This window comes from Haemaphysalis longicornis, unplaced genomic scaffold (assembly GCF_048455015.1).
Source record: "Haemaphysalis longicornis isolate Haplotype H1 unplaced genomic scaffold, Haemaphysalis longicornis Haplotype H1 scaffold_1, whole genome shotgun sequence".
NCBI classification, from domain to species: domain Eukaryota; kingdom Metazoa; phylum Arthropoda; class Arachnida; order Ixodida; family Ixodidae; genus Haemaphysalis; species Haemaphysalis longicornis.
In genome coordinates this window covers 161,085,838-161,113,542 of record NW_027526203.1, presented here as the reverse complement: position 1 = coordinate 161,113,542, position 27,705 = coordinate 161,085,838, and the positions used below count along the sequence as shown (strand labels likewise).

The 27,705-nt window shown below is 48.6% G+C and overlaps 1 protein-coding gene and 1 pseudogene across 1 annotated transcript; one reads left to right on the top strand and one right to left on the bottom strand.

Annotated features, from left to right (window-relative positions):
- Positions 1–10,814: 10,814 nt before the first annotated feature.
- LOC144155489 (uncharacterized) lies at positions 10,815–11,574 on the top strand (the record flags this gene model as incomplete). The annotated part of the gene is made up of 4 exons (XM_077686967.1): positions 10,815–10,977; positions 11,037–11,101; positions 11,173–11,391; positions 11,461–11,574. Coding segments are annotated over 4 exons (561 nt in total), but the record flags the coding sequence as incomplete, so codon positions are not given.
- A 99-nt stretch (positions 11,575–11,673) lies between these two features.
- Positions 11,674–13,146, bottom strand: LOC144155483 (uncharacterized; annotated as a pseudogene).
- Positions 13,147–27,705: the final 14,559 nt, after the last annotated feature.

Sequence of the window (27,705 nt, the reverse complement as noted above, 5' to 3'; positions counted from 1 at the left end):
AAGGCAGCCAGTCGGAACAAATGGGGTAACACAAAAACCAAGCGACTACCTATACCTAATTTGGAGAGAAGCAGACACGCCTTAAAGACATCAGCTGGCTTTCTCCGCTCGTCGTAGTCTTGCCTCTTCTGTGTTTGTGTCGATTTGCACTTGGTGAACATTTTACGACCACTGCGTTGTCGTCCGGTTCGTGAGCCAGATAGAAGCGTTCGTTACGCATAGCCTGTTTCCCCAACCTGGATGTCGCAAAAGTGTAAAGGTCATTGCAGTCGACTCGGCGGGATCACATAACCCTTCAGATGGGCTGCGAGCCAATTCAAGTGAATGGATGCGGCCCTCCCCTGTTTAGAGTAATTTCCACTCTGTTTTAGCCGCGTCCGACATACGGCTGGTGTCATTGTCGACAAAACCAACCCGGTGCTTTCTTGCGTACTGGGCTCCCGAAAGGAAAGCTGAAGGGTGAGTTTTTGTTTAGCTGGGATAAAACAGCCGCGCATTCTCCTTAGTTGATGCCTTGATGCCGATTTTCTGTGTCGCGCAGTCTCCATTTCAGACCATTCGTTCCGTCGCCCACGTTAAATAGGTTCTCAGTATTTCCAAAAGAGGACAATTTCTTTTAGGACTGTATGCCTTTCACAGACCCCTTCACACGCTGCGCAAGAGGTATTGTAGAATTATGAGCGCATTTGAAGAAAATATTGGTTGTTCTGTGACAACGCTGGCTAAGGACGCATGAGGGAGCATTTGGAAAGTTTAAATGCTTTTTTATGCAATAATATGTCCTCTGGACGAGCGACGGAAGTATACACAAAAATAATAAAGGGGAAGGGTGAATGACCCCCCCCCCCCCCTCCGAGACACTCCACAGACTCACTTGAAGTGACTGGCCAAAGGATATTAATATGAGAAAGGTACGGAGGAAAGAGCCGACATTGTCAGGGACAAGGAGGCCATGGAGAATTTCCAAGATGGCCCCGTGCCTGTTGTCATTGTATGCCGTGTGAATGTTCATGGCAAGAAACGCCTACACTCTGTGTGAACAACTACCAATTAGAAACATTGATGACAGAGGGTCAAGCCCAGCCCACCTTCAGTTTCCAGATGAGGCCTGAACGCAATCTGTGCCTGGTGGCAAGATACAGATAAGAGCCCTGCCAGTCCTGAAGTCATTTCGGTGGCGTACGCTACAACAGCTTGTACAGAGTACACTCGAGGCTACCTCGGTTCCCGGTCGCGGCGGCCGCTTTTCTGATGGAGGCAAAAAGCAAAAACGCCCATGTGTACGAGATTTCGGCGCACGTTAAAGACCCCCAGATGGTCAAAATTAATCCGTAGCCCTCCACTACGGCGTGCCTCATCGCCTGCGTTGCGTCGGCGCGTTAAACCCTACAGTCAATCAATCATCGAGACTACCAAACGCTGACTTGTTTGCCTGGATTTGGTATAGAAACAATATTAGCATGGAGCCTTGATACTGGCAGTTGCTGTTGGTATGAGCTGCTTTGGGTAGGCGCGAGTAATGCAGGCAACATTAGACGTAGGCACTTGATAGCACATAATTTTATAGTTCCTGTGTATAGGTGACCATTGTAGAAGCACATTGATTTCCTCTTTATGGATGGCAAGGGTATATGCAGGAATGCGCTGAGAAAAGGTTCCAGAATACTGCACTGGCCCGCAGGCCCACCGTCCGTTGTCAAAACAGCCTGCTGACACGCCGTACCTGCGCAAACGTTCTGTTGCCAGTAGTGCATTACGTTTAAACGCCGCTGCTCGCCCAAGTGTCAACCCCCCATAATGAAAACACGCTGCGGACCCAGTGCCGCAGAAGCCCCTGTCGCGAGCGAGACGAGGAGTAACGCGGAGGCGCAGCGCTTTCCCGTTTATCCGAGCAGCAGGCAATCGCCAGCAGGCTGCGCCGATCGGTGAACGGGAGCCACCGATGCAGACCTTGAGGCTGCCGTATATGCAGGTAAAACCTGATATAACAAAGTCAACAGGAACCGCGAAATATTTTGTTACATTGAGAACTTCGTAAAGTCGGGATTGTCATTGTACAGGCAGTTGATGCCACAAATTTGATGTAACAAGGGATGCGCATATACCATGACACCGTAATTGCGGTAGCCGCGGCGCTCGCCTGCCGATAATTTAGCAATGCGCTAGAAGTCCGCCGTGAAAATAGTAACAATGAAGTACTAGGGGTTCTAGGGGAAACGTATTTATTTCCTAACAAAAAAAAAAAGCCTGTGATGTTCGCCTGTGTGTGCTTCGTTATCATTGGGCCGGACAGACTTTTAGTAGCACGCAAGCGCGTTCAACGCGTTCTCGGTTCCTTCGTGAGCCCCAGCAAAGTGCCTGACAAGTCAACAGCGTCCATCATCTGGCTTGGCGCGGGAATAGGAGCTTCACAAGTTTCTGGGTAATCCTCAGCATCCTCTCAGCACAAGAGGCGCCAGCATCCTCTTACACCTCTTGTGCGCCGCACTGCTGGGTTTATCTCGTAGAGATGCGTAAAAAAGAAAACTAGATGCATCGTTTTTTTTTTCTGACGTGACGCAATAATTTTCGTTGTGTTTTGAGGAAACACTTTCGAAATCACTCATTCAAATGTGTATGTTTCTCGAAATGCTTCGTTAAATTGGGAATGGAGCTGAATTTATTTCGTTCGTTCGAGTTCATAAAAGCACAGGCACGTACAGGGGAATCCTAATTTGTTCGTTAGATCGGGAAATTCGTAAGATCGGGTTTCGTTAGGTCGAGTTTTGACTGTATGCATTGCGCACCGCACGTCCAACGCTGTGCCAAAGCATAGATTTGGATTGTAATCGCGAACTTTTCACTTTCGTGGAGGATTATCTTGCCCGTTCACTTGTTTTGAATCCCTCGGAAAGTCATATGTAAGTCTCCTGTATCCCCAAGTTTTTAAACGCTTCCAGTGCTACGGCGGGGTATAGAGGATCAAACGCTTTTTGCTTAGACTCTAAACGTCGTGACGCCACCAGGTGAACAGCCGATGCGGGCGTGCTCCACATCGGCTCCACCAATTACCGTTGCACAGGCCCACCTAGGGGCGGCAAAGCTACGAGACCAGTACCAATCGGTAGAACTTCCCAAAGCGATCACCAGGAGACTAAAATTTCTCCAGGCATTCCATTATTTCTCATTTCACGAACCTGGGAAGTTTCGAAGCGGCGGGCGTCACAGTAACCCTCAATCAAAGGTTAGCCGGCCAGCGGCGGTGACACAGCGGCTTCCTCGAACTTCACAACCACTCCTCAAGCAAGTATGCATGACCACCAAAATGGCGAAAACACCTTGATAGGCCATTCTTTCGATTGGCAGACGTCGTGGCATGAGGGAAGCAGACACCCTTCGCCTGGTACAAGCCTTCGCCATTTTCCGCGTAGTCTATATGGATCCCTTAAAAACAGAGCAAGCCCAACTGGAAATTATAAACCGGGACGCTACCAAACAGCCCTACATCTTCCAGCCTCGTCAGACTCCTTGTGTAGAGGCAGACCAGAGGGGAGGGGGGGGGGGGGGGAATCCTCAATCCAGGAGTCCCTGGCCGTTGTCCTAAATTCAAAGTGACACTTATGCAGTTAATTAATATCTTGGTAATAAACTTGTATACAACGCTGACTTGGATGATAGGTTTGTAATTTTAAGCACTTTGGCATCTCCCTTTTTGTGAATCCGGATTAGGTCGACAATTTTTCCTTCTAGCCCCGAGGCATTTTGAGATGTTGAGCCACAGCTGCAAGCGAAACAAGGGCGGAAGAGAAAAGGAAGATAAAAGAACTGACTTACGGCTAATTCACTTTGTCCAAAAAATTCGATGTATAAACGGCACCCAAGAAGAGAAAACAGAGAACCCCAAAAACAAAACATCCAGCGCATCACCCGCTAAGCGAACGCCTCGCATGTGATTCTAGGGTGCAAGCTGGCATAAGGCAAAAGCACTAAACTCGACCACATTAAGCGGCAAGTAAATGACTTAACTCAGGGACACACTCAGCGAAAAGAAATGCTCTTGCATTTACACATCATAAAGATTACTTAGGTGCCCCATAGCTTTTCTTTTTAATGCGAAAGCATTAAACCCCACATTACGCGAAAATGCTACTACCGGCGTTGGCCTGACCGAGCGATAGTTCCGAAAATTGCCGACGATGCAAAAAAAAAAAAGTAAAACGTGTGAATCGGGGTCTGTGATTCGTTCCCGGGGTCTGCGAAGTGCGAACCGAGCACGCACCCCCCCCCCCCCCCCCCCCTCCTCGACACGGCCGAAGAATTAGCTTTAGCTGTAGAACTAAATAAGGCCTAGTGAAGGCGTTGCGGCCTTCAACTTGGAAACGTGGGCTATAGACACGTACTAAGGCCTACACGAGTAACTTGTCCATGATAGCTACAAAAGTCGCAGAACACTTTTCCACCAAAATCGTCCATTCAGGGCATATAAGGGCAGGGTAGAAATTCAAGAGAGAAGAAAACAACGCCAGGAGAAAGTTATTATGGCGGTGGAAATGAGATAACAGATCCGCGCTACTGGAGGCTTACAGGAGTAATTTGACCAAGCTATATACAAAAGCAGCAAAGCACGTTTACGCTACAAGCGTACATGTAGGAGTGGCAAGGGCGATTGGCCAAGCCTCTCAGACATGGTAACACGGAGAAGAAAACGGAAAAGGACCATGACGATGGTAATGAGAGTACACAATCCTACCACTGAACGCGTTTCTGATGTCGGCGCTGTCTTCTCTGCGATGAACTCTGACGCGTCACCCCAGCGGAAGCTAGGTAACGTGGTCACCCACGGAAGTACCCCCCAGAAAAAAATGCAAGGGAACACAAAAGAACCGCACGGCCTAGCAAAATATACAGGCGCTCGGTGCAGCCAAAACCACTACCGGCTGACGCCACCGCAACCATTACGACGCGAAGATTAGTCGCCGGGCATATATCTCTCAGATGATGAAGAACTTATCTCAGCAGAGGATGACATAATCACGACAGTACCGTCATTAGTCATAGAGGATCGAAAAGCTTGGAATAAAATGTAATAATGGTTTTGCATTGCCACGCGTAAGTAGTGTTAAGGGTCTATCTCGATTTTCTTTTTTTTTTTTTAATTCTTGAAGCTCCAGCATAACACCGCTGCAGATATGGGGTCAGATCTTTTCGAGAACGGTATTCAACAGAACTTTGCAAACATTGTAGAAAAACTGAGACCTTGGACTTGGTGGTTTTTTTACTTAAAACTTAAAAGGCAACATGAATGGGAGAGCCTTGAAGTGATTTTGATCCCTTCGGATAATGAATTCTTGTCCGCACGTCCATTAGGCTAATCTGAGTCAATAAGAAACTCTCAGGGACGCAGGGCGATGGCCGCTCGCGCTTCAACAGCGCTCCGCTGCGGCTCTGTATATACGATTCTTACTGCAGGAAACGCCGAGGTGCTCGCGCGCCCGCGATAAGCATCGAGCACCCGCGGTGCAATTCGGGTCCCCAGTTTTGATGTTGCAGACGCGAAAAAGCCGCACAAAATTATAAGTGCTACTTGTCAGGACAGCGCGGGAACAAAACTCCGTTATACCGTCCGCTATGGGGAGGTCCTTGGCGAGGGTTTTCGATGAGAAAGACTACGCCTGTTGCCACTGAGGTGGCATAGCCGCTATTGCCATATTTGGGATGGCAGTGCGCAGTGGGTCCAAGACCAGTTGTTGGGGCCTTTTGGGTAAAGAATACGTGAGTTTATAGCAAAAACTGAATTCCTCTCCAACTCTTGGCCGTAGCCTGAAACATCGCACCTCATTTAGCAGGACCGAGAAGTCCTTATTACACCCTGCAGAGGACCATCAGATGAACGTATCCTGTCTTAAAAGATAGACGCTGTTGGCATGTTTTCCATTTTAGAGGCTACTCCTTCACGCATGCGTATAAACGAAACACACAAAACCCGCCTTTACCTACTTGTAAGCGTGACCCACCCGACATATCCAAGTTCAACTGACTTGACCTTACCGTAATCTCGAGGTTCGTGCGTCAAACTCCCCAGACCGCAGCGGAAACTCAATCTCTACTCGGGTGTAGCACGTTTGCCCATGTCGCATTTCCCCCGTCGCAGTTTTCCCGCCCCGCTCCCCCCGTGTCTCAAAATCCCACTGTCCATAATCCCTCTCTTTCTTCCCCCGTGTTGCGCCTCCCAGGGCCGCGAAAGCCCTCTCCCTGAGCTGGAGAGGGAATCGAGCGAGCAGGGGATCCCGGCCTGGCATTGTGCGAGCTCGGTCCGCCTGGGGGACAAAGACGGTCGTGCCTCCCTGCCTTCAAGTAAAGAAAAAAAGAACTGCAGTAGAAGAATGAAGTATCTGTCCTTTGTGGCGAAATTTAAATGCTTCAGTCCGGCCGGGTCGTCAGTGTTACGCCGGGTAAAGAGAAGGGATACTTAGGAAGGAAGTAAAGAATGATGTAGAAGGAAGGCAGGAAAGTTAACGCGGCTAGAGTCTAGTGAGTTACGTTTTTATAACAGCATGGAGGCGCGGCGACCGTTTTTATGATGGAGGCGAAAAGCAGAATCGCCCGTGTGTACGAGATTTCGGCACACGTTAAAGGTCCTCAGGTGGTCAAAATTAATCCGGAGCCCTCCACTACGGCGCGCCTCAGCATATGCGTTGCGTCGGCGCGTTGAACACTACAGTCGAGCATGGAACCTACACGTTGATGACCCGTACTAAATTCGGGCTCATTGCTAGGTCCTGAGGCACATGTGGCCGCATGGCAGGCCAGTGACTCTCCAACATGCTTAGAAAAAAGCTATCCTGAGAGTCATAAGCGACTGCATTTCTATGGCTTAACTGAGGAGAACACGGAAGCAAACAACACAGCAGTTCCGGAAGTAGAACGAACGCCCACCCATCGTGACAAAAATTTCCCCAAGACGCGCATGCAGGAAATTGTGGAAAATCTCATTTGCAACAATTTGTAAACACTTGCTATATGTAGCCCGTCTGCGTGCTCACTTCAGTTAAAAAATTCGATATGCTTATTGTGTACGTCGTTAATTTTTACCCTGTTCTTTCCCCCGTTAACTTGCAAATATGTTTGCAAATATGTTTTCAAAAAGGCCCGTTCTTCCTCCACGAGAATATCCTAGACGTGTCCGTAAAAAAAAAAAAAAAAAAGACCGGAGGAAACAGTGTTCGCTAATTCTTTTTAGCATGACAGCCCAGCCTACGTAATACCAGAGCCCTCCGTAATACTCTTCATAAGATTTGCTGCATTTTGGGGGCTACCGTATGCTTGTTATGTTTTGGATTTTGAGAGTGTGCATGTAATTTATGTAATTTTAATTGTATGTAATTAAAAAATACATAAAGAAGGCGTTAGACCATCGTAAACACCAGTCAATTGTCTTATCTGATTTGCATGCCACAAAAAAAGGCGAATATAAATAAACAACCTGTCGTAAATGAAAGAAAAAAACGTGTGCTAAAGAATTCAATCAGTTGGCTGCATAACAGGTGTCCCCTAGACAAGATATTAAACAAAAATATATAAATATTGAATTTTTTAAATTACCTGGCAAAGATCAAACATGGCATCACTGAAAAAATAAAAGTACTGCTCCAGATTGTTGTCCACACCCACGTTAAGCGGAAATAAAAACATAACGGCTGTCTCAAACAGGGAAGCACCGGATATATCGGTCGCCTAAAAGTTTGCTCACCGTACACCGAACTGTCCGTGCACGGAAACGCCCGCTCACCAAAGATTCCGCACCGAAACGTCCTTTACCGAAATGTCCTGCACCGAAATGTCCTAGACCTCTCTTCGTCAGCCTTTCTATAATGATTTGAGGCTGTTTAACGAGAACTGCGATTCGAAGTCACCTGAAAAAGTGGGATTATTCGAGCTTAAATACCTTTACTCTCTTCGTAGTATCAGAGTCCTTCAATGCTTTTCTGGTCACGAAACTCCGGCCGAAGTTTCATTCAGGGACAAAAGCTGCCGCTAGGATCGCCCCTGGTAACGTGAAGGCTTCGCCGGCGGTCGACGACGCTTCCTGGCCGGCTGTTTCTCCGCCGGCACGCGCCTACTTTCATCTGCTCTTCATTTCCACCAGTAAAAATGCGAGCGAAGTTTTTGAGTCAGCTTTTGAGTCAGTCAGTTGTTGTTTTTGAGTCATTTGTTGTCCCGTAGCTCAGCTGTGAAACTGAGGCAAGACCACGGGTGTTACTGAGGCGCATATGTTGCAGTGTTCGTTCATTCCGGCAAGCACCGCTACATTCTCGCTTCTAAAAGGCGGTTATCTGGCGTTTTCAATTTTTGACTAGCCTTTGCAGCCGCCTGCATGATTTGAGTGAACTAGCGCCAGAATTAAATCTGTATTTACCCCTGGGAGCGACATGCTGCGCTGAGCAAATAGGTGTGCAAACGTACAGCACGTTGGGTTAGCGCTGTATTTGCGCTATTTTATAGCGCGCTAATAATGTAAAACTATAATCGAGATTCAGAAAGTTAGCGTGGACAGCAGGAAAAAAAAACGCTCACGAAATGGAAGCAGAATAATGGGCGCGCGGAGGGGCCAGGGTAGGAGTAAATGCTACAGTTTTGAGCGACTTTCTCGGCTGTTCTCATAGGCATAGGGTGTCAACAGATAAAAACTCACCCGCTCAGTGCCTGTCACACCCCTCCCACCCAAACGGCAAGTTAAAAAACATTGATTGATTCATTATGATGTTTAACGTGCCGACGCTACACAGGCAATGGGGCGCGCGCCGTAGTGTAGTGCTCCGGATTAATTTTAACCACTCAGGTATCTTTAACTTGCGCCGAAATCTCGAACACACAAGCGTTTTCTCTTTTCGCCTCCATCAGAAAAGCGGCTGGGAACCCGCGTCCTTGGGCTTATCAATAAGCACAACGCCTTAGCCCCTGGGCAAGCGCGGCGGGCAAGTAAAAAAAAAATATATATGCAGGCAAAGATAGCCATGCTCCGCTTTCCAAATTCAAAATATCTGGTTGGATAACCAAAATCACAGTAGCTGCAGTCCGATCTTTGTGCGGCGACGAAACGCGACGACGTTTAGCAGACGGATTTTCTCGTTGTGAGCGCGATCATGGCTTGGGCTTCGTAAGATACGCCGGCAGGTTTTCAAATATCCGGGGCAATAATGAACTATGTTCATTATTCCTACCCTCGAGTTTGCCATCAGAATTCGCAGAAACTCTCCTAATACAGCAGCTTTATTAGCCTAATGCGGCTCAACAATGCCATTTGCCCTGGGGAAGGAGGCCTCGTTCCCACCACCACTTAAGAATGTTTAACACTGTGATCTATTCATGTTTAACCTTTTGTGACCTTACCTATTTCCTGTTCAATTACTAGCTTCTGTGAAATGCTCTTTTGTGCCCCCCTATCTATTCTCTTCATCCGCGGGGGGCACACCCATCTTCGCTTCCTCCCGAACCAGTCTCCCCAGGCACTGAATACCTGTCTGTATACTCTTCCCTTTCTTTTCAAACCGCGGTTGTCCAGTTTCCCCCATTGTCTGAACTTGCAGCCCGCGCGGTATCCGTTGACCCGTCATGGTGCAACCTTGAACGCTGCATTGTTAACACCACCCCCTTTTTTCTCTCTCTTTATATTTTTGTGTCCAGGAACTCGTGAAATAAAAAAAAACGATTGATATTGATTTAAATTTACTGCCGACGGTCTGGTACAGTGCTAACTTGTGTGCTGCGTACTTCGGCAAGGCCCCGGAGGCCTCGTCAGTGATGAAGTTTTAAAGGAGAATGTTTGCTGCAAGCTGAGCGAAAGACTTCATCGTTGCAATTACATCACTCGTGCGTGTTCCCGGCGTTACGAAGCTGCAGATTTTTTGCGCGGTAATCCCTTAAACTTCTCGACAGCGCACAGCGAGCGTCAACATGCACATGCTTTTACTTGGTCTTGCTCGCGCTTTCAAATATATTTATACTACATCCAGCCCGCTTTGTTTTTCTGTTCAGCTCAGCGATGTCGGCAGAAAGGTGGTTGGAGGTTCCTGCGATTGCAGGTACGGCGCCGCCGGGAACTGCAAGCACTGTGCGGCCGTCGCAGTTTTTGTAAACAAGCACGAAGACCAGTCATGCACATCAAAACCTCAAGCGTGGGGCAAACCAACGAAAGGCGCCCGTGGCTACGACAAGTCATGGATCGCCGAGCTTTTTGGTCGTAAGTAGCGGACGTAGCTGCAGCAGGCACATTTTGTAATTTTTTGTGTTAGAATGAGCGGCGTTTGCAACGCCTGGCAATGTTATATTGAGCATAATATGACAGCCTACGATCAAATAAATAGAAAATGAGAGCGCTAATTTTTGCGTGCTTCTTTTTCAGCTAACAAGCACCCCTTTGTGGGCAAGAAAGAGCCTGTAGCGGTAGACCCTACATACGTCCTAGAACATTTCCCAGACATTGAATGCCCAATGGTGAATGTTTTGAGGCATGTAAGCCAAACGAGCTGTGCAGAAAATGCAACTGAGAAGTTCGTTGAGGATGCGACTAGTGAAGACTGTGCTGTCCTCGCTGAATTGATCCAGCCACCGACGACCGTCTACCACGCACTTGTGGCTGAGTGCCATTTCCCAAAAATGAAAATAAGGGAGAAGGAGCATCACAAATTGCTGCCCCCAGAAACAGCCCACTACTATGAAAGCAACGTGAAGTGCACTGACGCTGTTTATCTTTGTGCGCTCACTAAAGGGCAGGCACGGAATGCAAGGTGAGCTCTGCAAGCACAATTGTTGCGAAGACGCATTAACTCTGTACCTATCTTTTTCTTTTTCTCAATGTAAACAGGTGGCACAAAGAGCGGAAGATCCGCGTAACTTGTTCAAAAGCACACTCCATTCTGAAAACCCGGAAAGGTCCATTGGAACTGGTGGAGGCAGTGATAAATGCCCCATACTTCACGTGCGCCGCAACAAAACATGGTATGCTTCTTAGTTGTTTTTTATGGGGATGCAATAACTCCCACCCCCCTGTTTTTCAGAAACGAAAATGGAACCTGTGGCCAGGAAGGCAGTCGAGGAGAAGGTCTTCACAGCAGTTGTGGAGGTACTTATCGCTATGCTTGAGGAAGGTTCCAAGTTTGCTAACTGCCTTGTATTTTGATCAAATGTTTGCAGGCCGGTCTCGTGGTTCAGCAATCGCAACCATGGCTGTGTGGGAGCCCCGACGGCCTGCTGCAATACCAAGGCAGCCCTTGCCTTCTTGAGATAAAGTGCCCTCACAGTAGAAAGGACAGCAAGTTGATTGATGCAACGAAGGAGGTTTCCTTTCTGAAGTACGTGAAGTACATAGATGGTCGGCTCACGTTGCTCAAGAGCCATAAGTACTACACGCAAGTGCAGTTGCTGATGTATGTCTGCAACATGAGCATGTGCTTCTTTTTTTTTGTGTATTCAAACCTCCAGAGCATTACTCTTCTTATTGAGAGAGATGAAGTGTTTATTAGCACAGCAGTGCGAGCTCTTGAAGATTTCTACTTTGTGTGGCTTGTGCCAGCTCTTGCCATGAGGCACATGTAAATACTTTGTGCATTGTGTATAATAAAAGTGTGTGAAATGCTATGTATTTTTCTATGCTTAAAGGGAAGAAACACGCACCTCAGTTTTCCACCTGCATTTATTGTCACAATTAAAAAAAGCATGCATCAGGACTGCAGTACCTGAACCTAGTCAACAGCAGGAGCGGCATTGCACGTTGCTTGCTTGCCATTCTCATTTGGTTTCAGGATAGGGGGCTGCAGGTTGGCCAAAACGCAACACATGTGAAAGACATCACTCATTGCTGGAAGCAGCTCTGTCGGCACTTGAGAATTCAGGATGTTGTACAGTTTGATTCGCTGGATCATTCGTTCTACATGGATCCTTACTTGAGCAATATTGTACGTTTCTTGCACATCATTTTCGGTAAACTGCCCCTGCCCGTGCAGGAAAGGCGGCATCACAAGCACAGCCTCTGCCTCATCAAGGCCTGCCTGAATGCCTGGAAAGCCCTTGTCGGCCAATATCGTGTCCCCTGGTTCGACTAAATCCAAGAATCAAGAGTTCACTGTAATGAATGCATCCGAACACCTTCCACCGTATGCTTCAGAATAAAAGCATATTGTACCGCAGGGTGTTATAGCCACAAGAAATTTCACAGTGTAAGTTCCCTTGTAGTGTGAATAAAGGGCCCTTTGCTGCTCCACGGTGCTCGGCTGCTCTGTACGCACCTCTGTACAGTCAATTATCATTGAGCAGCGTGGGTAGTGCAACTTAAAACTTTCTGGTAGCCGGGCTTTGATGACACTTGCGGGGGGGTGGTAGATCCACTTCTGTGTTGCAGTGCTGAGTGACCGCAGGATGCTGTTGAAGTGGCGTGAAGCAGTCGTCCTGCTCACTGAAAATAGCACTGCAAGCGATGAATAGCTGATGCCCAGTTTGAGCTTCATAAGAAACAAAAGCAGCTTGTCACAGAGGGGAGGGTCACACGACCGTTCGGCACGAGCAGTCAGAAGGCACAGCAGAAGCGCAAACACATCCATTGAAACTCCACAGAGATCCTTCACTGCCGAAGCACAAGACTTCACGCTGTCGTAGCCTGTGAAGCAGCTGGTCCGGTAATCGGACCCACTGTGCCGGGACACCACACACGGGCTACACTGCACTTCTACTTCACAAACAGCTTTGTGAGAAACCTGCGAAGAAGCATCACTCCCATCGGTTGTGGACAAAAATACCGAAAAGGTCTTCTCAAGTAACAGGTTTTCTTCGGTTTGGCAGCCCTTGAAAAGAAAAAGATTACAACAGGTGGTTACTGGTGAGGAAAAAAACAGCAGTGAGTGCTGGATGCACCCTGGCCAGCCATGCAGCCTTAAATTTTTCACAATTGAGGCACCCTGAAAAAAGCAGCGGAGGGCTAAGCTTTTTGTCTGCCAGCACTCACTTTATGTGACAAAGCTTCGTATAGCCACTAATTTTATCTCTACACCCCTTTTTTTCCATGCTGTGTCGGCTACTGCATGTTTACGCTATTACTTCTCATGAACACGTTACCTGGTCATGCTTTTGTCGCGACGCTTCTGCCACGGCGCACAGCAGCTCCAAGTTGTGCATGTCTGGAACAGAGTCCGAATCGCTGCATTCCTCAAGGCATTCCGAATCCACAGCTGCATCGCTGTCTGCATCCGCTTCGCTTTCTCGGAGGTCGCGAGCGGCTGAGTTCCTTTTGTGCCACCTTGGGAACCAAATAGCATCGTCACAGCGAGTTCGCTCTTGTTATGCAGGACGAGGGTCCGTAAAGGCGAGCGCCGCATGTTTGTTTGCGATGCTTACCTTTTATACCTTGACACGCTTGCTTTCGAGTTGACTGGGCGCGCTTTGTACGCTGGTGGGAATATCGTGGGGAAGTACCCGGGATGGGAGGAGATTGAACTTTTCTCGCCGCCAACGAAGTGCTTCGAGCATATTCTTGAAGCCTCGTTGGGGGTCCATTCCGAGCCGTCACGATCGCTGTAAAGAAAACCCGGTAGCTGTTAACTAATGCGAGCATTACTCGCACCACTGAGGGCCCATTCCCACTTGCGGGCGAAAGCGCCGGGAATTCTGTCGCTTCGTCGCGCGGCGATCGTTTTTGTGGTTTGGTCTGGTCGAATTTTAGTCGCTGCGACAGAACTCGCGTCGCTTCGTCGCAAGTGTCATGTGATTTGGGCAAGTACGAGTGGCTCACGATTTTCGGGCACGATAAACACCTATCACAATATGCATTTCTCCCCCCGCCACGCAATCGCGTGACGGAGGATGCTATTCACTTAGGAACTGGTCGAGACAATAACAAACAAGCGTTCTCCTTACTTCACTGTTCGTACTGCCGCAATCCATTTGGTTCGGCGGTCGTGCTCCCACTTTCGGCCGGGAAACCTGTACAGGCTGACGCCATGCTCCCCTTCTCGGCTGTGGCAGTCCTTCACGCAGCAGTATCGGCGGCTATTGCTACGTTTTTCGGGCTGTCGCACTGGCGAGTTGCCATTTTCCTTGCCCTGAAGCATGCTGCTGCCGGGAATGGGCCAAACCGATCCCAAACGCTGACAAAAACTGCTCTGAAACAATAGAAAAACACTGCCCGCATGGACGACTGGCCACGACTGGCTTCGTGGCCGACCCAGCGTTGGCGCGGCGCGCCGTCAGGTGTCGCGACCTCCGCCGAAAACTTGACTGCACGGAGCCTATACTATTTTTGCGCGCTTTGTGAGTTTATCTTTATCTAGATTTATATATATATATATATATATATATATATATATATATATATATATATATATATAAGAGAAGAAAAACTTCGAACAAGGTAAAAGCACGATTGTGGCCTACGTTTCAGCAAAGAGAACTTGCTTTCCTCAGGGCCTGTGCATGTGTGTGCATGTGTGTGCACGTGGTGTTGTATAATCATTGGCATATTACTGTTGCATACAAATATATCTACAATACATAGCAAGTAGTTTGCTGGAGCGTGCATGTGATCTTCTAGCCGTTTAAGACAATCATTGTACCTGTCAATTACTGCAAGGTTTAGAGTGGCCAGTTTCTTTTTCGGTGGGAGTTAAACTCTCCGTTAAATCCTTATTTCTCTCTCACTCTAGAGGACAGGAGGTAGGGGAGAGCATTGCTGATTAAGGTAACAACGAATGCTTGAACGAGGCGGAGCCAATCTGCTTCCTTAAGTCTGTGTTTTTTGGGGGCGATTGAAGCATGTCTGGAAAATGAGATGGATATACGAACCTATGGGGCTTACTTTGTCTGCGTTAAAAGTAGTTTCTGTGTCAATTTGTACGGGGATCCCAAGATGTATCTGTGTGTTCCAATAGAGGCCTTATGGATGTGCACACTAAATGCTTTGTTTTTCTTGAGCAAAGTTTTATCCGGTGCATTATAACGTCAATCTGCTCATTTCCGTTGATGCACACGATAACCAAGAGCACGTCCCATTTTTGAGATATATCGTACACCCCGCCTTCTTATTTTTCAAGTTCGCCGCTTACACGCAGCCATTGGTCATTCATGCGCAATGTTGACAAACAAATTTACAGCAGTTGTCCAGAATAAATAATACTCAGGCCCCTCTCCCTTTTTTTCAGTCGTCCACCAACGCAATTGTAAGCCGAAGCGAATTGGGGGCCCGTTGCTTCCCTCGTCCGACATTTTACGTAAGCCTCATTCATTTGAAATAAAATAAACCAGTCAAGGCACGCATTGGGGTCTATATCTTAGCGGCGAGACGGAATCCCTGGCAAATCGTGCGGCCCCACACGCATAACGACTTCGCGGGTTCAAAAAGAAGGTCAGCCTGCAGCGACTCTTCGGCATTCGGCCAGCATTGAGCGACCGAAGAGTTTCGTAACGGCACCGGTCGACGGCTGCGACACGTACATGCGCGGATATGCACGTCCGCTATCGCGAACCCCCAATCTCTGTCCGCCGACCTTATCCGGTTCCCATCGACTGCGCTCACGCTTAAATGCAAGCGTCCCGTAATAAGTGAAAACGCACGAAAGACGAAACAGTCATAATATCAAGGAAGATCGGTGAATAACCGGCCGACTTGAGGGATGGAGTCATTTCTCTGCCTAGGGAAAAATTGGCCAACATGTGAGACGTAATCAAACGCCCCGCATGGCTGCGTCAGGGGAGCAGTCAGCCGGGGAAAGCGGTTAGTTAAACGGAACGCCCCTTCTTCTCGCAGGACCGCCGTGTCCGCACCCCTTTCCGCTTACACGACTTCTCACCCCAAGCAAATGCGCGGGTGTGCTCCTAAGAAACGCCTCAAACGCGAAACGTAAACATTAACCAGCATTTTGGGTCGTGTCTTTTCTCCATTCGCCGGATGCAGGAACCAAAATAAAAAAAAATATATATATATAAGCGGTTAGTGATGAGTGACTGTGCGGGTTTGTACGGAAATAACATCATCGAGCCAACTTAGCCCCTTCGCAAAAGAAAATAATTAAAAAATAAAATGATAACATGTCCACGGCCGCTCGATGGGAAGATCGAGCGGCGGTGACCTGTCTATACCCTCCCGCTGAAAGGTTTATCCCCTGAATCGTCATACAAGCCGCTTCCCGCTAATGAAGGCGGGGAGGAGGAAAGTGAAAATCCCCCCACCCCCTTTATTTTTTCCTTTCAAGTTTGACAGTTTAGACAGACTTGTATACCTGACGGAAACGAGTAAGGAATTACATTTGCAATTATTGCTCTACGATTGTCAGCTATTACAAACACAATTATCCCGTCCTTTATGAGGTGGCTGTCACATGAAAAGTAACACGTCCACTCGCGGATTTCCTTTGAAACCTACTGTCATTGTTGCAAAATATGCAAAAAGTATACAGGAAAAAGAAAGATACAACTAAATTTAAAGCGAAATTTGCATTCTTTTATTAATTAATTTATTTTGAGTTTCCTAATCAGTGTTCAACACACGGAGTGAAATTAATTTCTGAGCAGTGAAAAGATTGTTTGTGTCCCATGCTGATTCGCAGCTGGAACGAAGAATGCACTGACAACAACACCGCTAACGGTATTGGCAGGGAAGTGGATAGGAGAAAATTGCGGGTCAGAACTTCGAACGCCATCAAACGGAGGCGGCATCAGGTACAAAAGTTCGTGAATCGGTGTGATTTGGCGTTTGTTCACGTCGAACTGGATCAGAGGGAGAGCCACTTTCCTATAGTTGCGCCCACATCTTCTCCAGAAGTTCTGTTCCATACGCAAAGGATAGAATGAGTGTCCGCGCAGTTTCTTCGTTCGTTCTTCGTTCTTTTTCTCCCTCTATAACTGAACTCCATTACAGTGGATACGTTTACTCTGTAAAAGAAATGAAATAACAAGGTCGTCGTCGCGAGCAATGAAACCATTTCATTACGATTTCCTGAGAGATGTAACCGACAATAATTCATTCTGTTCTTGTAATGGATTACGTACAAGATGTGGCTCAGGCTAAGGAGGCTCGATAAAAGGTCGCGACGGTTCGTTCGGCATAAGGCTTCTTATGCCGAAAGTATAGTATTAGCCCGATAATTTCCTTATCACGCATGAGGTGAAGCCGCGATAAGTAGAACGAGTACTAGGAAACAATATTGTAACAGACTAAAGGAAACGGCCCTTAACCAAACTGAAGGGGTCCATAACAGGCAGCTAGAACTAAACGCACAATACCGAACTAGACAATTCTGGCACCGCTATTCACCGTTATTCAGCTCATTTATATGATAGTGTCGCCTAGGGAGTTTTTTAAAAAGCATATTTTGTATCTCGCCTCAATTTTAGCCAATTTTCTTTCAATTCAATGGGTCATTTTAATTATAGGAACTTCCCTGAGAAATATGGCGTCATTCCGAACTTTCATTGCCCTGTTTTTATCCTCTGAGCAGTGGGCCATCTTGCGTACCGTCCGTCCGTCGGTTATTTTATGTGTGACGGACGCCAGAGTGTCGGCAACCATAATTAAGCAATGCTCTCGAGTTTAAACGCGCAAAGGAAAAAGTGTGAAGGAAGAAGGATGATGATGACAAGGTTAAGATATGGCCGACTTGTCGCCGACTTGTCGCGTTTCGCAACACCGTCCACTCACAAACAGTAAACTCAGCAGCACTGAACTCTGCTGGAGAATCCAACGACGTATAGCTCCACCGCAGTACTCCGTGGGAACTGACGCTCACGCATTCTCACATCATCAGAGAAAGCTTAGGTGCCACCGTAATTTTTTCTCACAGGCTGGCTTTACGGAAACCAAATAATTATCGGTAGTCGGTATTCGATTCCGGAAATGTCGTTCGCCAGTGCCTTTGGCACACTAACATTCAAAGCAAACCAGCCATCAGTTCGCGCCGTATTTTCTTTGCCCCACGTCCGTTACGATGCCCTCTACTCCCATCGATGAGTCGCTATCCAATGACAAAACCCTCTGTTCCACAACGTCTCACAAGGAACACGCAGCTGAGAGAGAGAGAGAGAGACAAAACATTTTAATGAGCTCAAATGTGAGAGTGGAACCCTAGTCCGGGAATCCATGCGTTGCCCTCGCCGTCTTGGCCCGTGTCACCAGGAGAGTCTGGTCCTCCGGTTGACAGCTGGTCAACAGTGTCTCCCACAGCTCAGGAAAGGAACAGGTGGAGAGGGGTTGTAGGGCTGGGTTGTGAGCGCATTCCGCAATTATATGCTGGAGGGTACCTAGCTGTGGACAAAACTTGCATAGCGCGGAGTACTGTGTGGGAAACAATAAATTCATTCGAACCGGGTGAACGTACGTGCCTGCTTGTAATTGTCGGAGTGTTATTTCCTGAGTTTTGCTGAGGGATGGGTGAGGGCACGGGAATTTTTGTCTGGTGGTCCGGTAAAATTGGGTAATTTCTTGATAGGTGAGAAGTGGCGTCGGAGCTGCGGTGACCTCTGGGGCTCGGTAGGCCAGTTCGCGAGCCTGTTGGTGGGCGAAGTTGTTGCCCGTTACAGAGGCATGGGCAGGTGTCCAAACGATCGCCACTCGGTGAGAGGGACAGTATCGCTGAAGTAACCGCCGGGTCGTTGGTGCAACCCTCCCTGAAAGGAAACTGCGGCAGGCTGCTTGAGAGTCAGTGATGATGACTCTGCTGGAACATTGGATGAGGGCTAAGGCAATGGCGAGTTCTTCGGCGTCTCGTGGGGATGTCGTACGGATGGATGCGCATGAAGTTTAATGGCTTCTGGTTGTTGTCACTGCAACCATGGTTTGGTTGTCAGCGTAGCTCGCCGCATCGGTGTAGGACACGTCAGAGCGATTGCCATATAAGCGTTCGTGGGCTTGGCTGCGGGCGGTCCTGCGCTCGGGGTGGAGGTCGGGGTTCATATTCTTTGGTAGGGGTCGTACAGAGATATGTTTACGCCACTCGTCTGACAAAGGGGCCAGGTGGGTTTGTTCTGCACAGGGCCAGTTGATGCACTGCAGAACAAAGCGGCCTGCCGGAGTGTGTGTCAGACGGAGGCGCTGGCTTGCGAGATGACTTTCAATGAGTTCCTCAATAGTGTTGTGAAGACCCATTTCAAGATGCTTGGTTGTCGGTGTACTCATAGGGAGCCCGAGTGCTTGTTTAAATGCCTTCCGAATGATCCTGTTTAGTGCTTCAATGTCGGATTTGGTTAGGGCCATGTATGGAGCGACATAGGTAAGGCGAGAAATGACGAAAGCTTGAATTAGTCTCATTGTGTCCTTTTCTTTCATTCCCCGATGCCGGTTAGTGACCCGCCTAATCATATGCACGAATTGAGCTGACATATTACGCAGTTTTGACAAGGCAAAGTCGTTTCGGGTATTGGCTTGGATGGTAAGGCCTAATATCTTGAGTGAGTGGCTAGGTTTGATCGAATGGCCGTCAAGAGATATTTCGATGGGCTCGACGTGATGTCGTGGGGGGTGTTTCCGGATGATGACAAGTTCTGATTTTTGCGGTGAACAATGTAAGCCACAAGCCTGGGCGTAATTATTGACTTCTTCGGCTGCACGCTGCAATGTGTCCTGCAGCCCACCAAGAGAGTCTGTGTCAGTCCAGAAGGTGATGTCGTCTGCATACAGTGCGTGGTGAAGATTCGGAATCTGCTCTAGCTGTTTTGGTAGGCCCAGAAAAGCGATATTGAAGAGGAGTGGAGACAATACCGAGCCTTGCGGTGTACCCCGACTGCCAAGAGAGATTGGTTTGGATTTTATATCTCCAATTTTGAGCACAGCCTGGCGGCCTGTGAGGAAGTCCGAAATGTAGGAATAGATTCGGTTGCCACAGCCAGTATTATTAAGGCGGGAGAGAATCGCTGCGTGCGCAACGTTATCAAAGGCCCCTTTTAGGTCGAGGGCCAAAATGGCTCGAGGTGAGTGGCGAGTGGCAGGTGCAATTACCTCTTCTTTGAGTCGCAACATAATATCCTGGGTGCTTAGATGTTGTCGAAAGCCGAACATTGTTTTGGGCATTTGGTTGGTGTCTTCAAGGTATGGCTTCAGCCTTTTGAGTATAATGCGTTCCAATAGCTTCCCCACGCAAGAGGTAAGGGAAATAGGCCGGAGATTGTCAGACTTGAGTGCCTGATATGTACTTGCTACTTGTACCGTGCCCACCTACTTGGACCTGCGAAGGTCTGCAGTATGCAATAAATTAAATGAAATGAAATGTGTGGGGATTTGCCCGCTTTAGGAATGAAGCGGACTTCGGCGGTTTTCATTGAATAGGTAGGTGGCCAGATGTCCAAAATTCATTGAGGTGTTTAAGCAGGATGGCAAGTTCATCATCACCTAAATTGGCCAGGAGCTTATAGGGTACTTGGTCAGGACCCGGGGCACTCCTTTTCTTGCATTCCGCCAGGGCTGCTTCCAGTTCAAAAAGTTGGATATCTCGGTCCAAATCTGCGTTGGGAGTACCAGAGTACGGTGGCGGCGGGGATAGTATCTCTGTTTGTAGGTATTTAGCCGTTAAGTCTTGAATGAGGTGTTCTGGGGTGCCGGGGTAAGCGTGAAGAGTGCGGGCCATGTTTCGATTTGATTCCACCTTGCTGTTTAGGGGGTCAATAAGGTACCTAAGTAGGTTCCAGGTTTTGCGGGAGGTCAGAGTGCCTTGGAGGCTGCCGCAAAGCTGCAGCCAATTTTCTTTGCTCAACGACTGTGCATACTCCGCCGCCTGTTGACTTAGAAGAGATATCCTCCTACGGAGCTTCCGATTGTGGCGCTGGCGTTTCCATCTACGGGCAAGGCTATGGCGTGCTTCCCAAAGGTGCAGCAACCTCGCATCCACACAAGGGGTCTGGTAAGTCGTGGTTACAGCTCGCGTATGAGAGTGAACTGTCTGAAGAAGGTCGTCTATCCATGCAGTGTAGGACTGATCGGGATTTGGCGAATGGCTGCACAGCGCCTTCCGAAAATTATCCCAGTTCGTAATCCGAGTTTTTCCTAATCGTGCCTTGTAGTCCCGGTTACGCAACAGGAGGTGAATAATGTCGTGGTCTGAGCCTAAGTTAGTGTGGGTGGATGACCACGTGACATCGAGCTGGCCCGCCAACAAAGACAAGTCTGGGGTGGTGTCCCTGCAAGTACTGGTGCCAGTTCGGGTCGGTGTGTTTGGGTCGTTCAGGATGGTGAGATTAAGCTGCTCAATGGTCGAGGCAACTTGCCGACCTTTTTTCGTGCTGTACTTGTAGCCCCAAAGTTGATGGTGGGCATTGAAATCTCCTAGAATAAGTACCGGACGGGAGCCAGCTAGGGCGATGGCATCCTGTATCGTAGATTGAACGTCAGGTTTCTTGGTGGAGGGCCGGCAGTAGATGTTGAGAATGAAGAGATTGGATTTAAGTTTGGTCGATGGCGATAAAATTTCCAATAGTGTGTGTTCGCACCCTTTTTGTGGCGTGGAATGCTGTACAGATGCTATTGAATTTCGGATGAGTGTGGCTGTGGCTCGTTTAGACGGGTCTTCATAGGTAATATAGCCAGGAAGCTTGGTGAGGCCGTTGGTTTCTTGGACAGCGATGATATCAGGTGGGGGATCGAGAGTGTTTATATATTGTTGTAAAGAGCCTGATTTGTTCTTGAAGCCTCGACAGTTCCACTGCAGGAGCGCAGTGGCGTGCTTGTTAAGCTGTGTCGTGGTCATCAAGGGATGAGTGGGAGGGTTTGGGTTCGACGGATCTGGCATAAGGGGCGGGTCGGCGGTGGGAGCGAGAGCCCGTGCTTTCAGGTCTATCTTGACGGATGGGGCCGGCATCAGGTCGGCTCTCTAGCTGGCCGGACAAGGCATCAGGGCGGGTCTCTAAATGACCGGAGAGGGCAGGAAGAGACATTACGTCTTGGCGGAAATTTAGGTGCTCGGTTCGTAGCGAGTTAATTTCTTGTTTAAGGAGGTTGTTGTCCTGCCTGAGGTTTTGAATTTCTTGATTTAAGGTGCTAAGTTGTGCATCAAGCTTGGTTAACATCTACTGGAACCATGAGGACTTGTCGGATTGGGGTTCGGCCTCTGCGGTCTGGGTTTCTTGTGGCGTGGGAGGGGGCGCGGAAGTCAAGGGAGGGGGTTGTGGTGTGGTAAGGGGCGCGGAAGTCAAGGGTGGGGGCTGTTGGTTGGGTTTCTTGCGTTTTTCGGTCACGGTGCCCTTAGTGAGTTCTAATGCGTCAAGACGTGATTGAAGAGCTGACATAACTGATTTTTGTTGTTCAAGAAGCTGTAGTAGTTCTGTGCAACCCTGACATGGTGTGGCAGACTTATGATTTAAGTTGGAAGGAGGGGTTGAGGTCAGAGCTGTGGGAGACACACGTTGTGCCCAGCTTACTTGTTTTGTGTCCACGTTTGAGCCAGTTTTCCCGGTCTTCTCTGGTCGAGAACCTCTGTTGCTGGACTTGCTACGCAGTCTCGAACTCGGCGTGGTAGACCGCTCCCGGCGTCGCCCTCGTGTCAAAGAGGAGTCTCGCGGTGGCTCCCGGCTTCCCGCTCTGGCTTGTCGAAGCCTTCGTTGACGCAGAATATACGGTTCCGCGTAGCGCTTGGTGCAGCCAGGGGAGCCGGAGAGATGAAGGCCACCGCAGAGGCCACAGGTGGGAGAGCACGGGTGGTCTGGAACAGGGTCCCAAGACCGCACTGATGGCAAACTTGAGCCATCGGTTGAGGGCAGGCTGTGGAACGGTGTCCAATCGCACGACATGTAGAACACACAGGAATTGTCTTTTTGTATATGGAGCAAGGGTATTCGGCCCCATAGAGTCGTACATGGTAAGGTAACTTTGGTCCCGCGAAAGTAAGGATGACCGTTGTACTTTGGCCCAATCTGCGCACTGCGTAGATCTCGTCGTGGGTTTGGTCCAGGTTGTTCAGGATTTCCTGCTCTGTGAAACGAAGGGGTACCCCACGGATAATTCCCTTGATTGAGTCGTCTGGTGCTAAGCCGTAGAGCGAGACTTGGTGGATGGCAGCTCCGATAGTGAGTTGTTTAACTTGGCTTAGAGCACGAGCGGCCTCCGCAGAAGGTGTGCTTACTGTAGCCGTATTCTGGGTCGTGTCAGTACGTAGCTTCAGGTTCGCCTGTTGCCAAGTAGTCCCTATGGCATTGAGTAAGGCGATGGAGATTTCTGCGTATTGAACATCCCCGAGACGAAGGCCCCCTTGAGGTCGTAAGACAAGCTTGAAATCGTCACGGGGTAGCGGTTGAGGACGGAGGCAGTGACCCACACACGCACGTAACGTGCACTGCCGCGCGCTGCGCTCGTTGACCAGGGTCAGGAGAGTCGCTGCTGCAAGCCGGTGGGGGAGAAAAATAAACAAAAAAAAATAGGAAGCTATATCAGCTGCTAGCAGCTGATATAGCTTCCTATTTTTCCTATATATTTCTCCTTTTTTCCTATTTCTCCTATTTTTCCTATATAAACAAAAAAAAATAGGAAGCTATATCAGCTGCTAGCAGCTCATATAGCTTCCTATTTTTTTGTGTTTATTTTTCTCCCCCACCGGCTTGCAGCAGCTAGCAGCTGATATAGCTTCCTATTTTTTTTTTGTTTATTTTTCTCCCCCACCGGCTTGCAGCAGCGACTCTCCTGACCCTGGTCAACGAGCGCAGCGCGCGGCAGTGCGCTTTACGTGCGTGTGTGGGTCACTGCCTCCGCCATGCGGGTCTGTCGGTCAGACGCCCGTTGCCTCAACCCAGTTGCTTCTCTTTTTCCCCTCCTGATTTCCTGGCCGGGCCGATAGGGAAGGCCCAGGCGTGTGTGTGCGCTCGCCCACCGACCGGCGCGCGTCTTACGCAAGGTTACGCGCCGACGTGAGCTGCGGCCTCCCTCTCCTTCGGCGCCAACGCCGCCCCTACAATGCGCCGCCGCTCAGCCCCGTATCGTGGTCGTCGTCCCAGATACATGGCCAGTTCAAGGCCTTCCGCGGCCGCTTTCTTCCTTCCGTCGCGCCGCCCGAGGAGTGAAAGTGCCGCCGCGTGCGAAGAAGGGGCTTTCATCTGGGTCGACGAACTCTCTCCGAGCCTGGCCAGCCGGCGATTGCGACGACGACGATTTTCAGGCACGGGCGCACCTTCTTTTTTTCTCTTGCTCCGTCGCCGAGCAACTTTTCTGCCTTTTTTTTGTTTCACTTTTTGGAAGTCCGCCCCAATCCACTCACTTTGCAGGGTGTTTCAGTGCCCTACCTGCAGCTACGGCTGCCGCGGAGGGCTCGGTATTGCGTCGTTTGGGCCAAGGCCGCAAATTATTTAACAAGTGCCCCCATCCAGAGGACTCACCAGAAGGGTTCCTTTTTTTTTTTCTCGATGGTGTTTCTGTTGGCGCCATTACGGCTGTGGAAAGAACATAGTTATAACAATGGCTGTTCTTTGGCTCGTACGTGTGTACAACGGCAGGTCGGACACACGAACACACGAACCCCTTGATCCTTTCATCTCGCTATTCCCCTTTCGTTTTGTATTTTGTTTCTAAATTCAAAGATAACAAGCTGATACCTAGCTGACATTAACTCTTAGAGGTCCCGTTACAAGGTGCTGAAAAAAAGAAATGCAACCAGTCCTCGCCTTTTTTTCCCTCGCAGCATTGAAAACAATTGAATAGCTGATAATAATGTCGAAGACCGGTGGGTACTATGGTGGTACGAGGTACTGTAACATTTCCGAAGAAACGTCTCTTGGCGGCCACAGTTAGAGCATTTTCGGACGAAATACTCGCGGTATCGCACTTTCTTGGCTGCTGGTGTCATAGTTTGCTCAGAGAAAGGGGTGTTCGTATAGTCCACCGCTACGTTGTTGGGAGTGAATCCATCAAAATGTCTAACAATATCGGACGAGTAGCGACTGGAAAGTCCACTAGCAATCCATGGCAGGCTTGGCATCGTTTCCAAAGCTGTATTGTCCCGTCAAACACTACTGCCGTCCCACCCTTCATTGTGATAATAAGGCTTTTCCTCAACAAGCTGTCAACAGCAGCAAGACGGGAGGAAGCACCACCACGCTAGACCGGACGACCAGCGTACACATGCAGAATACAGTCACACAGAAGGCACCGTTTATTTAAAAAAATTCAAACTATGTGGTTTTACGCTCAGAAGCTACACATGTTCTGTGATCCTATATGAGGCGCGCCGTAGTGGATGGCTCTCGTTTAATTTTGATCACTTGGAGATCTTTAACGTACGCCGAAATCCCCAGACACGGGCGTTTTCGCTTTTCGACTCCATCAGACCCTGTTTATGGGCATTGTGTGTTCATGGACTGTTTTTTACGACGAACGCCCGCATTCATGCCTTACCCTTCTCCTCAGTTGGATGTCATTATAGAATGACTATAAAGACAAGGGGTCCTGTCGCGCTTGATGTTACTGCCTTGCAAAAGGAGTCCACGCTACAGCACTGACCTTCAGCGAACGGGCTTGTTGACAAGAATAGGAGCTGGGAAACAGGAGCTGGAGAGCAAGAGGGATGGATACACAGCGAAAGAAAGTTTGTGTCCTGTTGGGGGCCGTTGCCGCCTTTGCGAGCACTTGTTTGGGACGCTGCGGGCGGGGTCCAAAAGGAGACGCCATTGCGGGGCCTTGAGGTCGGGAGGAGGAGTGGCACCGTAACGTAGGATCTCTAATGTCTGTCGGAAAGGTGATGTGAGTGATGCGTGATTGCACGCTAGGGCAGGTCAAGTAAACACGCGCGGGGTCAGGGTGGACCCTACGCACATTAAAATCAAATATATTCACATAAAATACACATTTTTCTTTTATTACTAAATGATGGGAAGTTCCGGAGTCAGGTACCGGGAGTTGTTGCTTACACAAAGTACAGGTTCCACGGCAGAGATGGGCTTGTCCCAGCAGAGATTGATCCTCCCTGCTGTGTATTCAGCGCTTATAGGATGTTAGGGTGCGCATGCGGCTGCGCAGTGCTGTAGTCGGGCGCCTGTCCTGTTTTTTGCTTAGCTTTCATGTTGTAGGCTGCAGGTTTAGTTCCGGAGACTGGGGCCTGGATGCGGGTTTGCTTGGGAAGCATAATGGCCTGTTTTATTTCCGGGAATATGTGTGTGTGAGGGGGGGGGGGGGGGGGCGTGGTGCCATGTGTGTCCTAGGATAAATTCTAGCCGAACGTGAAGCCATGGTTGACTGTGAATGCATTCGCGCACGAGCTGCGCAATGCATGTGAGTTATCATGTTGTGTTCGAAGTCTCCGAGGGTGTCTTGTCATTCAGTGCTGATACCTATCGTGTGCATCATGCCTGCTAAGGGCGATGGAGTCTAATGGACCTGATCCTCTACTTGCGAGAGCATGGGGAATTGTTTGTGGCATCTTGTAGTCGCGCGCCCGTGTCTTTGCATTGGTGCGATGGCAAAGCTGGCCGAGAAGCATACGTCGTGTAGATGTTTGGAGTCTCGTAATTGTCGTTTGACGTGATGCCATATGAAGTACATATTGCTCGAAAGCAAGAGAGAGAAAGAGAGAGAGAGAGAGAGAGAGAGAGAGAGAGAGAGAGAGAGAGAGAGAGAGAGAGAGAGAGAGAGAGAGAGAGAGAAGAGAGAGAGAGAGAGAGAGAGAGAGAGAGAGAGAGAGAGAGAGAGACACTGATAATTGAAAAACAAAATTACAATATTAAGTGCCACAGCTACAGCTGTGACGATAAGACACACCATCGAAGAGGGCAACGGAACGTGTTTCACCACATGGGGCACTTTAATTTGCACCGAAATATTCCCCATGCAGGTCAGCTTGATTTCGCCTCTAGCAGAAATACGGCTGCTATGGCAGGGAGTCGAACCCTGCTACTTGTGCGCAGAAGCATACCGCCACTGCAACTGAGTCATTGATGTGATTCCCAACTGTTGATGTGATTCCCAACTTCACTAAATTGCGCTAAAATATAAAAGCGATAACAAAGAAAAAATGGAGAGTGATTTTCCATGAACCTCTACTGGTGCTGAAAGCAAAACCTTCTACATAAAAGCATGGACTGTATGTTGAAGAGTTGTCGGTGTCTTCCTCTATGCGCGGTTAATGACCACGGCTGGAGCAATGTTTATTCTCCTGTGCAAAACAAGCACGTTACTTTTGCTGTTTCCTCGGTTTTTCTACGCTTGTCGTATGATGAAACCATTGTAACTGCAAGAAAATTTAAGGCTTTCGTTTATTCACAAACGTATATGAAAGCCCATCTTTCATTTCAAAAGCCCTGAATTCTGCCGTTGAATTTTCATCTTTGATTTGCCTTTTCTTTTTTCATGAAATCTTCAAGGCAATTTTATTTAGGGGAATATGAGTCAAACAATATTTAACCGACATACAAGACACTGTAGATCGCGATTCTCCCCAGCTTCTTTATTATGTGCCCGTATCTCGCTTTCTTTTCTTCGCCGCATCCTTTCCTTCTTGAAACACGTCCTTTTCTTCTTCATCTTAATTATATTAAATGAAAGTCTGCCTCCTTGACCGTCTGTGTCGCCGCATTTTTGTTGCGTTATTCAAAGAAGGCGGAGAGAATTTGTGTTGCCGTTAGCCAGATGATCATTGCCTGCCAAGTTTAAGAAACGACTCCCTCAATTCTGGGAGGAAACACACGAAGAAAAACGTGCGAAACAAGAATTACCATGCGTGGTCCGGCCGCCGGATTTGGGCCGTTAACTCCTGCGCACATACTATAATACGCTACCTCTCCAGT